This window comes from Leopardus geoffroyi, chromosome E2 (assembly GCF_018350155.1).
Source record: "Leopardus geoffroyi isolate Oge1 chromosome E2, O.geoffroyi_Oge1_pat1.0, whole genome shotgun sequence".
Lineage (NCBI taxonomy): Eukaryota > Metazoa > Chordata > Mammalia > Carnivora > Felidae > Leopardus > Leopardus geoffroyi.
Window position 1 is genome coordinate 2,406,071 of NC_059335.1, and position 14,853 is coordinate 2,420,923.

General features: G+C 42.8%; 1 protein-coding gene across 1 annotated transcript; it reads right to left on the minus strand.

The window, feature by feature from the left end:
* Positions 1–2,346: 2,346 nt before the first annotated feature.
* LOC123578450 (zinc finger protein 883-like) lies at positions 2,347–3,909 on the minus strand. Its single transcript, XM_045441324.1, has 2 exons — positions 3,412–3,909; positions 2,347–2,644 (listed from the first exon to the last, which is right to left on the minus strand). The coding sequence occupies exons 1-2, from the start codon at positions 3,804–3,806 to the stop codon at positions 2,347–2,349; spliced, it is 693 nt and encodes a 230-aa protein (XP_045297280.1). The 5' UTR covers positions 3,807–3,909.
* Positions 3,910–14,853: the final 10,944 nt, after the last annotated feature.

Here is a 14,853-nt window from a genome sequence, read left to right on the forward strand (position 1 = left end):
ACACGAGCAGGGGAGGGGCAGAGAGAGAGGGAGATAGAGAATCCGAAGCAGGTTCCTCACTGTCAGGGCAGAGCCTGATGTGGGACTTGAACCCACAAACCATTAGATCGTGACCTGAGCCAAAATTGGATGCTTAAGCGACTGAGCCACCCTGGCGCCCCATTTTTTTTAAATTGTGGTAAAATATACATGAAATTTACCACGTTTGCCATTTTTAGGTGTGCAACTCAGCAGCATTAAGCACATGCACAAGCAGCACAACCAAGTGAGGTGTCTCCAAGGAATGCAAGGTGGTTTGGATACCTGAAAATCAAGCAACATAATTCACATTAAACAACTCAAAAAAATTAAAAACCAGATGATCATTTCAATACATGCAGAAAAGCTTTTTACAAAATGTAACATCCAACCCAAATAAAAACTGTGAGGAAACTAAGAAAGAAGGGAACTTAAACAACCTGATTAAAAGAAAACAATTTTCAAAACAAGCTAATTTAATATATAATGATAAAAAAAAACTGGATGCTTTCCCCCCAAAATCAGGAGCAAAGATGTCCTCTCTCCTACTTACTACTGTACTAGAGGCTTCATCCAGTACAGTAGGAAAAATAAATAAGACATCCAGATGGGAAAGAAAAGAGTAAAATTGCCTTTATTTGAAGAAGAGCAGATCACCGTAGGTTGAACAAGCTAATGTACCAAAACAACACAAACCCAACGAGAACAACCGAGTTTAGTATGGTTGCGAGATACCAGATGGCTACACAAACATCCACTGTATTTCTATATACCAGCAATGGTCAGAAGCTGACATTTTAAGGCAAATAGAATAATAAATATGAAATATGTAGGGAAATATGTAGGGAATAATATGTACGGAATAATGCCAGATCTATTAACTGAAAACTACAAAACAGCATTTAGAGAAATGAAAAGTCTGGCAACTTCTGTCTTTCACTCTTGGGCGCTCTGATGTACCCCATGAGAAGTCCAGCTATTCAGTCCAGACCACGGAGGGGGGGGTGGGCAGGCAGTCAGGGGCAGGGGTTCTGGGGCTGCATGGCTGAAAGCAGCAGCAGCAGCGGACAATGGAAACAGAGGCTCCATAGTCATGGTCCCAGCCACTCCAGCTTTGTGTCAGACGTGTTAAAGAAGAAGCCATCCTGGATGTTCGGTCCTGGCAGGGATCACATAGATGGGAGATCAGACACCTATCCCCCAGATACAATATGAATGCTTCACACACAGAATCAGGAGAAATATATAAAAGAAACAAAAAATGGTCCTTGCTCTGGCTCCAATGATTTGGGGTGGACTTTTAAGAAGCAATAAATAATCAAGGCAACGTGACTCAGGAAACCACAGAAGGGCGCTATATCACCTCATCTACTTCCACTGTAAAAGTTTAGCAATCCCCCCCCCCCCACCACACACACACAAAACACTTTCTTCTGCCGTGTCAACCCAATGAACATCAAGTGCCCCATGGTGGCAGAAATACACATTTTCACATTTTTCCAAATGTTAAATTATTTTTAAAATTACTTTTTATTATTATTTCTTAAAAACCTGGTTTAGGGACCCCTGGATGTCTCAGTTGATTAAGCATCTGACTCCTGATCCTGGCTCAGGTCATGATCTCACAGTGTGTGAGTTCGAACCCTGCATCAGGCTCTGTGCTGATAGTACCGAGCCTGCTTTGGATTCCCTCCATCTCTCTCCCTCTCTCTCTGGCACTATGTTTGGGCGCCATTTTTAGGATGCAGAACCATCAAGAAGTAACTTCTTGTTCTTTCATGTTGTATAATGTTTAACATTTTCCCATTTGAGGGGAGCTCTCTATTGTGTCTGAACTTGGTAGGATAAATGTCTTCCCTGTTAAAAGCAAAAGCCAAGAGATGATCTCTTGCCTATTCTCTGGCAGTTAGGACAGAAGCACTGTGATCTTGGTTTCAAGATACCTAACGTGAAGTGACACAGACCGACGACCAGTAAAGTTTCACTTGTAAAGCACTATTGCTCATTACTGATGGCACAGTGTAGGCCTTGTGTGGGAGCAAGAGGCCAGAGCTGCCTAGATCATGGGGTAATGGCTTCACTTTCTGCTCTTGAACCAGATTTACTTAGGTTCCTCTCCATTTTCAGAAGGGGGTTCATTACTATTCCATCCATTCAACAAGAACTTGAGACACTGTGAATAAACTGCTTCTTAAGAGGATCAGTGTCATGGATGCCACTTGTTACCAAGATCTTGACAGACTGTCAAATAACTAGAATGTTAACATTTCCAAGTCCAATTAGCTTTTGTTAATATTCCTCAACATGAATCCGCTGATGTTGAGTAAACTATGACTTGCATCTAAAGGTCTTCCCACATTCATGGCAATCAAAGGGTTTTTCACCAGTATGAATCCTCTTATGCTGACAAAGATATGAAGAAGTATTAAAGGCCTTCCCACATGCAGGGCATCCAAAGGGTTTCACTCCATTCTGCATCCTATCGTGCGTAACAAGTGAAGAGTGGTTACTGAAAGTTTTCCCACATACCTGACTTTCACAGGGTCTTTCCCCTGTATGACTCCTCCTATGATTGACCAAATGGCACCTGTAGGTAAAGGCATTTCCAGATTCCTTACATTCATAGTGTTTCTTGCCAGTGTGAAGTCTCCTATGTAGAGTGAGTTGCATGATATAGCAAGAGGCCTTTTTTCATTTCATACACTGATATAGTTTTTCTCTGTTGCAGACTAGGAGTCTGGAGTTCTCTCTTGTCCAGCAAGAGAGTGGATGCAGAATTGAATACGAGAGAGGCTAATGTCTATATGGGGAGACAAGAGTCCTGAATAGGCGTCCTTTCTCTGTATTTATTAGGATTTTGAAGGCTTACATATGTAATGGACGTGCAGAAAGAAACAATAAAAACCAGTAGTAATTAACTCATCAGTGTAAGAGATAAAGGGACTCGAGGGCATGCCGTGTTAGAGGTTAGGGTCAAAGCATAACAACATCTCAGCACCATGCAGACAGCCGTTTCCTGAAGGCACTACATCTGCTTTTCTGACTTTTCTAAGGACTAAGATAAATGGAACATGCTATCCTGAGAATGGTAAGTTAGTCAAGATTCCATTACGGCCTATATATCATTAGCTGTCCTCAGACACTTTCATCCTGTTAAGGCGGCTTTCCGCCTGATGCCTTTTTAACCTATTTGTGTAAGTGTAGAGAATTCTTAAACCTATTTCCCACATTTCTCCAGTATGAACTCTCTGATGCTCAATCAGGGAAGAGAGACATAGGAAGGACTTCTTACACTTACTACATTCGTAGGGTTTTTCTCCAGAATGAATTTTCTTATGTCTAGTGAACTGTGCGCTTTGAGTGAAGACATTACTGCAGTCCTTACGTTTGCAGGGTCTTTCCCCACTATGAATTCTCCAGTGATCAATCAGGGCTGAGGAATGGCTGAAGGTCTTTCCACATTCATGGCACTCACGGGACCTTTCTCTAGCATGTGTACTCTGATGCTGAATAAGATGAGTCATCTGGCTGAAGGTCTTCCTACATTCCTGACATTCATATGGTGTCTCAGCTGTGTGGATTCTCTCGTGCTGGTTAAGGTGTGCCGTCTGATCAAAGGTTTTACCACATTCATTACATGTATAGGGTCTCTCTCCTGTGTGGATCCTCTGATGTTGAACGAGAGTGGATCGACAGCTAAAGGACTTCCCATACTTATGGCACTGGTGGCACTTGTGAAGAATTTTGATAAGCGATAAGGTGCGTATTGGTGCAGGAAGTTTTTGCATGTTCTTTACATGGGTTGTTCATTCTTTTCATCACTGTTTCATGTTGGAATGTATCTTCTTTAATAGTCTTCCTTAGAGATAATTCCTTGCTACTCTCCGCTGAAGTAGAGAGCGAACGCAAATTTCATACCTTTTATAAGAAGCGAGCGGTCACAGAGGTTGCTGCTGACGCTCTGGGTGAACAATGGAAGGGTTACGTGGTCCAAATCCATGGAGGGAATGACAGACAAAGCTTCTCCATGAAGCAGGCTGTCTTGACCCATGGCAGTATCCACTTGCCATTGAGTAAGGGGTGTTCCCGTTACAGACCCAAGAGGACTGGAGAAAGAAAGTACAAATCTGTTCAGGGTTGCACTGTGGCTACCAATCTGGGTGTTCTCAACTTAGTCACTAGAAACAAGGCGGAGAAGGATACTCCTGGGCTCGCTGATACTACCATGCCTTGCCGCCTGAAGCCTCAGAAAGCAAGCAGAATCGGCCAATGTTTCAATCTCTCTAAAGATGATGATGTTCAGTGCACCTGGCTGGCTTGGTCGGAAGAACATGCGACTCTTGATGTCAGAGTCGTGAGTTCGAGCCCCACGTGGAGTGTAGAGATTGCTTATAAACAAACTTAAATTTAAAAACTTTTTTAATGTTTTATTTATTTTTGAGACAGAGGGAGACAGAGCATGAGCAGGGGAGGAGAAGACAGAAAGGGAGACGCAGAATCTGAAGCTGGTTCCAGGGTCCAAGCTGTCAGCACAGAGCCTGATGCGGGACTTGAACTCACAAACCACGAGACCGTGACCTGAGCTGAAGTCGGATGCTTAACCGACTGAGCCACCCAGCCGTCCCCAAACAAACTTAAATTAAAAAAAAAAAAAAAAAGACGATGTTCACTAGTATGTTGTGAGAAAGCCCCTAAAAAAGAGGGGGAGAAACCTAGAACCAAAGTGCCCAACATTCCTCATCTTGTTACTCCACATGTCCTGCAATACGGATGTCGGTGTATCATTCTCAAGAAACGGCGTACTGAGGAAAGGTAAGGCAGAGGCTGCAGAATATGGTAAACTGTGACCAAGAGAATGAAAGAGGCCAAAGAAAGCACCAGATTGCCAAGAGATGGACACTGTCCTCGTGAGAACTTCTATCTCTGAGTCTCATTGAAAATGAGATTTTCTAGGGGCACCTGGGTGGCTCAGTTGGTTAAGCGTCCAACTTCAGCTCAAGTCATGATCTCACAGTTCAAGCCCTGTGGGTTCAAGTTCGTGGGTTCAAGCCCTGTGTAAGGCTCTGTGCTGACAGTTCAGAGCCTGGAGCCTGCTTCAGACTCTGTGTCTCCCTCTCTCTCTGCGTCTTGCCTCTTCATGCTCTCTCTCTCTCTCAAAAATACATAAACATTTTTAAAAAACGAGATCTTCCAAGAGTGACAAATAAATAACATCAGACATCAAGTCTCAAAAAAACAGGGCCGGCTGGGTGGCTCAGTCAGCTAAGCACTTCGGCTCAGGTCATGATCTCGCGGTTCATGAGTTTGAGCCCTGTCTCAGGCTCCATGCTGTCAGTGTGGAGCCTGCTTGGGATTCTGTCTCTCTCCATCTCTCTCTAAATAAATAAATAACCTTAAAAAAATAGATTTATGTGCATATGGATATGTATCTTAGAATATACCTTAGGATAGGATATCCCATCTGTCCCCTAATAGGGCCTAGAAACAATAACACCCAAGCAGTAATGAGCACACGCAACCCCCACTCAGCTCCACCATTTGGTTTCTAAGTTCCATTCTAGAAAGAAAGAAAGAAAGAAAGAAGAAAGAAAGAAAGAAAGAAAGAAAGAAAGAAAGAAAGAAGAGAGAGAGAAAGAGAGAGAGAGAGAGAGAGAGAAAGAAAGAAAGAGAAAGAAAGAAAAAAAGAAAGAAAGAAAGAAAGAAAGAAAGAAAGAAAGAAAGAAAGAAAGAAAGAAAGAAAGAAAGAAAGAAAGACGGACAAAAATAAATCCCAGGACACCATGGAGAAATAGAGACCCCAGGGGTGGGTCCGGGAAAGTACAAAATGTGCCTGGATCATCTTGTGGTGCTAGAAGGTAAGGAAGTGCTCATAAAATAATGGGGCATGTCTAAAACACACAGGAACCAACCCGATGGTGTTCCCAATAGCTAAACCAGGGACAGCTTGGGCAAAACAAATGAGGGCTTCCTTTCAAGATACTTATTAATTCTAGGGACTAAAATAGTAACTTCACAGTGGAGAGACCTGTCAGACATCCCCTCAACCATGTTATCAAAGCCAATCTTTCCCAGTTGACATCATGTACCACGTGACATGATGTTCTTAGGAGGACTCATGACTTCTGTGGTCTTCAATTCCAAAATGAATAACTTCAATCTAATCATGGGAAAACATCAGACCTACCTAAGTTGAAGGTCATTCTTTTTTTTAAATTTTTTTTTTCAACGTTTATTTATTTTTTGGGACAGAGAGAGAGCATGAACGGGGGAGGGGCAGAGAGAGAGGGAGACACAGAATCGGAAACAGGCTCCAGGCTCTGAGCCATCAGCCCAGAGCCCGACGCGGGGCTCGAACTCACGGACCGCGAGATCGTGACCTGGCTGAAGTCGGACGCTTAACCGACTGTGCCACCCAGGCGCCCCGAAGGTCATTCTATAAAATAACTGGCCTCGACTCCTCAAAAAGTATCAAGGTCATGAAAGACAAAGATCTATGGCACTGTCATCAATTGGAGACTCGGAAGACACACCAACTAAATAAATGCAATATACATTGGATCCTTCAACGAAAAAAAGTACACGAGTGGGAAAACTGGCCAAATGAGAATAAGGTCAATACATGAGCTAACATTATTTTATCAATGTCGATTTCATGTATACAAGATGTTAACTTCAGGTGCAGCTGGATGAAGGGAACATGGCAGTTGTGTACCATTTTTGCAACTTTTCTGTAAGTTCAAAGGTATTTCACAATAACGTTTTTAAAAAGGAAAATGTTAATACAAAGACTGAGGAAATGTCAGATTAAAAGAGACTAAAGAGACATGACGTATGCCACCCAATTTTCTGGATTTTTTTTTGTTTTTTTTGTTTTGTTTTGTTTTTTATATATATAAAAGGCATCATGAGGATAACCAACCTCGGATTAGATGACAGAATTATATCGACGTGAACTTATTTTAATAACTTCACTTTTAATTTTGATAGCTGTGTAAGGAATTCACACTGGATAGATACTAAGGAGGGCACTTGTTGGGATGAGCACTGAGTGTTGTACATAAGTGATGAATCACTGAATTTTACCCCTGAAACCAATATTACACTATATGTTAACTCACTAGAATCTAAATAAAAACTTGAAATAACAACAACAAAAACCAAAAAGAAAAAAAGAAATTCACAATGAAATACTTAGGTTAAGTAGAGGAGCATCAAGTTGGCAACTTACTTTCAAATGTTTAAAAAAATAATACGAATATAAAGAAATATATGGATTAAGCAAAGGTAGTAAAAGGGTAACATTCAACGAACTGGAATGAAAGGATAAGGGAATTCTTTGTACTTTTCTTGTACCATTTTTTAAAATTTGAAGATGTGTCAAAAAGCAAAATTATCATCATCGCCATAAATCATGTAACCCACCAATGACTGCACTGGGAAGCTTATTCAATTTTCTGATTGCCATCAGATAAACTACTTTAGTCGGCTATGAAAAGTACAGCCTAGGAAACATAGTTAACAATACTGTAATAACCTTGCATGGTTAACACCGGATGGTAACTACCTATTGTGGTAAAAGCAACATAACATACAGAATTGTTTAATCAGTATGTGGTACACCTGAAACTAATATAACACTGCATGTCAACCATAATTCAATTTTGAAATTTAAATTAAAGAGGTACTTTAGTCAGAGTTTGCTACTCTACTGCTTCTACCTGGTTCTATTTCTAGACCTCACAGAAAAAAGCAGCAACTTAAATACTTTTTACCAGAGCCACAATTCCACACATCTCTGCAACCATCTCCTCTCCAGGCAAAAATACACAGGTTTTTCTACCCCTTCTCATGAGACATCGTTTCCAGACCCTCAATCATCTTGGCTTCCCACCTTAGTGTATGTTCCAGTTTATCAAAATCCTTCAGAAAATGTTGCTCCCAGTATCAAATTCAATCCTTTGATGGTCTGTCATTACGGGATACAGGAGGACTATGAAGTTTCAACTAAACACCACAGGGTGATGGAAAAGGCGGAATCCTCAGAGTCTGCCAGATGTGGTGGGAACCCCAGCTGGCACGACTCCCACCCGGAATCACTCCGCTCACACTGCAAGGAAAACAACTTCAGATTCACTGGGACAAAGTCATTTGCATCTCATCTTTCTTTTTACCATTTTAGTCCTTTCCTACTTCTTGTCTTCACATCTTTCCCTCTTTGCTTCTATCCTTTATTTTTAAAAGGGGTGGTACCATCAAAGTAAAAAAAAAAAAAAAAAAAAAAAGGTATGGATGAGAAAGTGATTCAGCCAGGTATTAAGTTTCCCATAGCAACTTTCCTTACAGAAATTAGGTACATGGAAGGGGACCTGGGTGGTTCGGTCGGTGGAGGGTCCGACTCTTGATTTCGGCTCTAGTCATGATCCCAGGGTTGTGGGATCGAGCCCCACATCAGGCAGCATGCTAAGCATGGAGCCTAAGATTCTCTCTCTGCCTCTACCCCTCTCCCCTGCTCGTTCCCTCGAGAGAAAGAAAGAAAGAAAGAAAGAAAGAAAGAAAGAAAGAAAGAAAGAAAGAAAGATAAAGAAGGAAGGAAGAAACATTCGGTACATGGAGTATTTCTAATTCATAAATAAGCCATCAACTTGATTAAAAAAACTTTTCTGAAGGTATAAGGAATGCTCTAGAGAAAGAGTGCTGGACACTTTGGGCATAAATGGAAACAGGTCTGCCTACCCAGAGGCCACCCAGGAAAGCTAGATAGCAGGTGAGAAGATGAACTGCTGGAGAGTTTCTGGGCTGGAAAATAAAATCCTCATGTGAAAATAAAATCCTCAATACATTGAGGAGCGAGAGGACCTGCAGTGTAATGGCACTTTTCTCAAGGTCATTATTCTTCCGTAGGGTTTTTGGACCAAGAGTAAGAAAGAGACATTTTACCACATGACCTTGTGACACTGCTAATGAAAGAATTTGAGAATGAAGTAAAATAGTTTTCAGCTATTAATACAAGGACACCTCGCTAACAGGGAGCTGGGAGGCCAGCAGGGGGAGCCATCAAGCCCCGCCACTCCTGGTCAATTGCAGGCCTAAAAGGAAAAGAGGGACCTTGCACTTGGATACTACCCTACAATCCCAACAGGTGGAAGGAAGGGTTTCCTCCTCCCCCAGCAACAGCCCAGCCAAAGAGAAGCCACTATACTTCCAACTCCAAGTGTATTCCCATGGACTTTTTGTTTATAACAGCCTTCCCAACTCTCCCCTTTCTCTATCAAGGTGCATTCCTCTCTTTCTTCTCCCTTCCTCGCCTTTGTTCTCTGGACTTGCCTGTGGTTTTGCCCCTAACATAACTGAATTTTACTTTTAAGGGAGCGTTAGGCAAGTAATAAATCAGAATATCTGTTAAAATTAAATTAGCTTCATTAAAGAATGAGGCATTACCATACACGCCTAAGAGCCGTCCATATTTTAATAAAGCATTTTTAAAAATAAAAACCTCTGAAGTGAAATTAGAGAAAGACAAAAATCATGACTTCACTCATACGAGGACTTTAAGAGACAAAACAGATGAACATAAGGGAAGGGAAACAAAAATAATATAAAAACAGGGAGGGGAACAAAACTGAAGATACTCATAAATATGGAGAACAAACTGAGGGTTGCTGGAGGGGTTGTGGGAGGGGGGATGGGCTAGATGGGTAAAGGGCACTAAGGAATCTACTCCGGAAATCATTGTTGCACTATATGCTAATTTGGATGTCAATTTTAAAAAATAAAAAATAAAATAAAAATTTAAAAATCCTAAAAATAAATAAATATATAAAAATAAAAACCTCTGTCCCTGGAGACAGAACAGACAAGACAGGCCACACATAACCTCCTACACACTGATGACCACGGACTTTGATATTGTCAGCCCATGTAAGTCCGAAAAAGAACCAGGATCAACCTAAGTGGGGTCTAGGCCCAACAGGAAATTCAGGAGCGCTCCAGGGAAGAAATCTGAACGAGCGGCGAGCTCTCTGCAAGTGCAATTCCGTGTGTGTTCTGTGGTTGCTCGGGGGGGCCACAGCTTCTCTCCTCTGTGCCCGCGCCAACCCCACACTGAACAGTAATAGCGGGAGTCTCGTAACCGAGATAAGCCCTCTGCATGTCCTCTTTTTAATCAGCACAGCTGCCATAAAACAGATTTCACTTTCCGCATCTGACAGATTTAAGTGCCAGGGTCGATTCTGAAAACCCAGATCTGGCGGACAGGACAGGGCAGAGGAGGGGAGAAGAGGGGAGGAGAGGGGAGAGGAGGGGGAAGGGAAAGAACAGAAAAGAAAAAAGAAAAACCTCATTGCACCATTGCACTTCCAACCAGGTCCCTGCTGACTTCAGGCTGAGCACCATTCGAGGTATTCAACCCTGGGACACGAGGAGCCGCTCAGGACGCAGCGTCCACTCTGCACGTGAGCAAGCCGGGCTCCCAAAGACGAAACGAGGTGCGAAAAGCCACACGGCCCCTCTGAGGCTCCACGAGCGGCCCAAGCAACACCCACACTGCCGCCTCAGGGGCCAGCCGGCGCACGAGCAGGCCGCCGGCACGCCAACGATGACACCTAGTCCCACACCCCTGCGGCGACCCCCAGAACCCGCTAGCAGGGGTGCTCCCCCAAGAGACCCTGCCCCACGCCGCCGGGGAGCCCCAGCTGCAACTCCAGAACGCCTCAGCTACCCCAGACAGCGGCCGCATGGTACTCCCTGCGCCTGCGCAGCACCCCCTCCCACGCGCCTTTGGGCACTAAGCCACGCCCCCCTCCAAACGCTCGAACGCACGCGTGTTCCGTCACTCGCAACCACCTTCCCTCCCTTCGCACATCCCGGAGACCCAATGCGCTGAGGCCCCGCCTCCGCTGTCGGCAGTAAACTTGCGCGTCCTATTCTTGGAAAACTCCGGCATCCATCATTGACCGAGACTCGGGGACAGGAGACCATTCTCTTTTGGATAGGAGGTTCTGGCTCTTTACTAACGCAGACACTCACGGCTCTACATCCGTCCCTCGCTACCGACACCGCAGCCTCTAGCTGGCCAGGACCGCGCTGCCTTCAGGGCTCTGGGACTACGGTGGTGGAATTGCGCCTGCACACACCGAGGCCAAGCGGCTCCCGGAAGCCACTGCGGCACGTGGGTGGTGAAGGGATACTTCCGGTCTGTGTGGCTCCTGGGAGACCTTGGTCGGGTGCCTGGCCTTCTCTTCCTTCGTGGTGTTGTTCTCCCAACTACGCGCGGTGGAAGGACACGTTTGAGCTTTGGCACGGGCGGCCAGGGCTAAATCCGCTCATTCCATGTTCAATACAGTAAAATTTCCTGAGTGTTGACTTTCTGTGATACTGGTACAAGCAGATGGTGCGGTGGAGGTGTATCTGAAAAGGACCGTGCAGGGCAGTTACTGGTGGTTGAAACCATAGTGAATCATTGTCTGAGGATTTAATGCAGCCTCAGGCTGTCGGAAAGGACAAAGAACCATATGCCCAGCATCCTCAGTTCATCCCTGGCTCTTTCTACATAAACAGCTGAAGATGAAACCCAATGCCTTGGTCCTGTTGCAGGCTCTGGTGGAGGCAGATGGGGAGAGATAACACATCTGCAGTGGAAGACCACGGTTAAAAAACGAATTACAACTGAGTAAATATCTAATTGGCTTTATTGAATGATTCATGAATCTAGCAGCAAACTAGCAAGTAGGGGAGCCCTGGAGAGTGCCACAAAATGAAAGGTTTTTATAGGAAGGAGGTTGGATTGAGAAAGTTATTAGCAAAAACAAAACAACGACAACAAAAAAGGGTTGTTCCAGGCAAGGTCATCTTCTGTTAGGGGGGTGGACAGGGTCCTATTAGATGGATTATCTCTTCTTCCTTTGGGGGATGGAGAGGGCCCACATGACAGATTGATATTGTAGTGGTGACCAGAAAGTTTCTGACAGGTGAACACTGTATTTCTGGGGGACTCCTGGGTGGCTCAGTGGGTTGCACATCTGACCCTTGATTTTGGCTCAGGTCATGATCTAATGGTTCATTAAACTGAGTCCTTGTCAGGCTCCTATCTGACAGCACTGATCCTGTTTGGGATTCTCCCCCTCTTTCTCTCTGCCTCTCCCCTGCTCACATTCTCTCTCTTTTCGTTCCCTCTCTCTCTCTCTCTCTATCTCAGAATAGATAAACTTTAGAACAAAAACACTATATTTCTCGGATTCGTTGAAAGTGCAGTTAGGATAGTTATTAAGCCCCGATTTGGTGACTTAGCCTAAGTGATGCCATTTTAATGACACCATTTTGGGCCTGTGGTTTTCTTTTTAATAGTACTTTGTCTTCAAAGTTTGTTGCTACCTAACAAACTCTACCTAAAATGCAGTTGAGATATCTTTTAAGTCAAAGCCGAGTGAAAGGAGATAGTTTATTCCACATTTCCTAAGAAAACATTTAAGTTCCACATTGTGCATATGTTTAGATGATTCTAAGTTGTTCTTATTTTTTGTGGTTAATAATTACTTTTAAGTATCACATTCTAATTCGACATATGTCATCATACCATTCTTCAGTGGTTTTAAATCAAGTGATTTTAAAATATTTTCCATTTTTAGTTAAGCTGCGTAAACTCTGGAAGAATAACCAAGCTTGGATAGGTATTTTCTCCTGAATTCCTGAAAAATTATCTTCTAGTTTAAAAAAAAAAGTAACAGGGGCACCTGAGTGGCTTAGTCGGTTAAGTGTTTGACTTCAGCTCAGGTCATGATCCCGAGGTTCATGAGTTTGAGTCCCACGTCGGGCTCTGTGCTGACAGCTCAGAGCCTGGAGAGCCTTCTTTACATTCTGTGTCTCCCTCTCTCTCTGCCCCTCTCTGCTCATGCTCTGTCTCTCTCTCTTTCTCTCTCTCTCTCTCAGAAATAAACATTAAATTAAAAAAAAATTGTGTTTTTTTAAATTTTATTTATTTATTTATTTATTTATTTTAAGTTTATATCCAAATTAGTTAGCATATAGTGCAACAATGATTTCAAGAGTAGATTCCTTAGTGCCCCTTACCCATTTAGCCCATCCCTCCCAATACCACCTCCTGTAACCCTCTGTTTGTTCTCCATATTTATGAGTCTCTTACGTTTTGTCCCCCTCCCTGTTTTTTATATTATTTTTGTTTCCCTTCCCTTATGTTCATCCATTTTGTCTCTTAAAGTCCTCATATGAGTGAAGTATATATGATATTTGTCTTTCTCTGACTGACTAATTTCACTTAGCATAATACCCTCCAGTTCCATCCACATAGTTGCAAATGGCAAAATTTCATTCTTTTTGATTGCTGAGTAATACTCCAATATAACTTCTTCTTTATCCATTCATCCATTGATGGACGTTTGGGCTCTTTCCATACTTTGGCTATTGTTGATAGCACTGCTATAAACATTGGGGTGCATGTGCCCCTTCGAAACAGCATACCTGTATCCCTTGGCTAAATACCTAGTAGTGCAATTGCTGGGTCGTAGGGTAGTTCTATTTTTAGTTTTTTGAGGAACCTCCATACTGTTTTCCACAGTGGCTGTGCCAGCTTGCATTCCCATTTTTATTTAAAAAAAAAATTTTTTTTTAACGTTTATTTTTGAGACAGAGAGAGGCAGAACATGAACGGGGGAGGGTCAGAGAGGGAGACACAGAATCTGAAACAGGCTCCAGGCTCTGAGCTGTCAGCACAGAACCCGACGCGGGGCTTGAACTCTCGGACCCCGAGATCATGATCTGAGCCGAAGTCGGCCGCTTAACCGACTGAGCCACCCAGGTGCCCCTTGCATTCCCATTTTTAATTTTTACAGTAGTAACAATTATATTACTGATTTTAAAATATTTACATTTTAAAGAGAAACAACTAAAATATTAATTTGGTAGTACTTATGATTCTTAAAATTTATATTCACAATTAACATGTAGATAAGTATTTGGTATTCAAGCACTCAACATTTTTTTTTGTAATTTGGGAGGTTGAGGAAATATGTAAATTTTGTTTCCTGTTTATATGTTGAGATCATGCAAGGTTTAGAAAAGGAACTGATAATTGCGTCTTTTCAAACTTGGAAATTTGTATCATAGATATTCCCTCTACACTTAATAGTTGGGTAAGTTTTTCTTCTTAAAAACTGATAATAATGGGGCACCTGGGTGGCTCAGTCGAGTGTAAGACTCTTGATTTCAGCTCAGGTCATGCATGATCCCAGGGTTGAGGGATCAAGCCCCGTGTAAGGGGCTTAAAATTCTCTCTCTCTCTCACTCTCTCTCTCTCCCCCCTCCCCTGCTCATGCTCTCTCTAAAATAAAAAAATAAAATAACTGATTTTTTTTAACACTTAATTGCATTCCCTATAAAATCTGTCCTTTGCTAATCTTTAGTCAATTCTAGAAACATAGTTTTTCCTTTTTAGGAAGGAAAGTTAATCTAAAAATTTTAATTTATTGGCATAAAAATTGGTAAGTATTCAACCTTATTTCTTAATATCCTTTATGTGTGTTGCTGCATCCTCCTCATTTGTTTTGTTTTGTTTTGTTTTTGTTTTGTGAGAGAGAGAGAGAGAGAGCATGAACAGGGGAGAGGGGCAGAGGGGGAGAGAATCTTAAGCAGGCTTCATGCTCCACACAAAGCCAAGTGCAGGGCTCAATCCCACGACCCTGGGATCATGACCTGATCCAAAATCAAGAGTCGGACCCTCAACCGACTGAGCCACCCAGGCGCCCCTACATCATTTATAATAATAGTACTTTTGGGGCATCTAGGTGGCTCAGTCGGTTGAGGGTCCAATTCTTTTTTTTTTTT

Coding starts and splice junctions, on each gene's coding strand:
- LOC123578450 (XM_045441324.1), bottom strand. CDS start 3,806: ATGCAAAAACTTCCTGCACCAATACGCACCTTATCGCTTATCAAAATT. Junction 2,645..3,411: donor ATTCATAGTGGGGAAAGACC/CTGCAAACGTAA, acceptor TGGCAAGAAACA/CTATGAATGTAAGGAATCTG.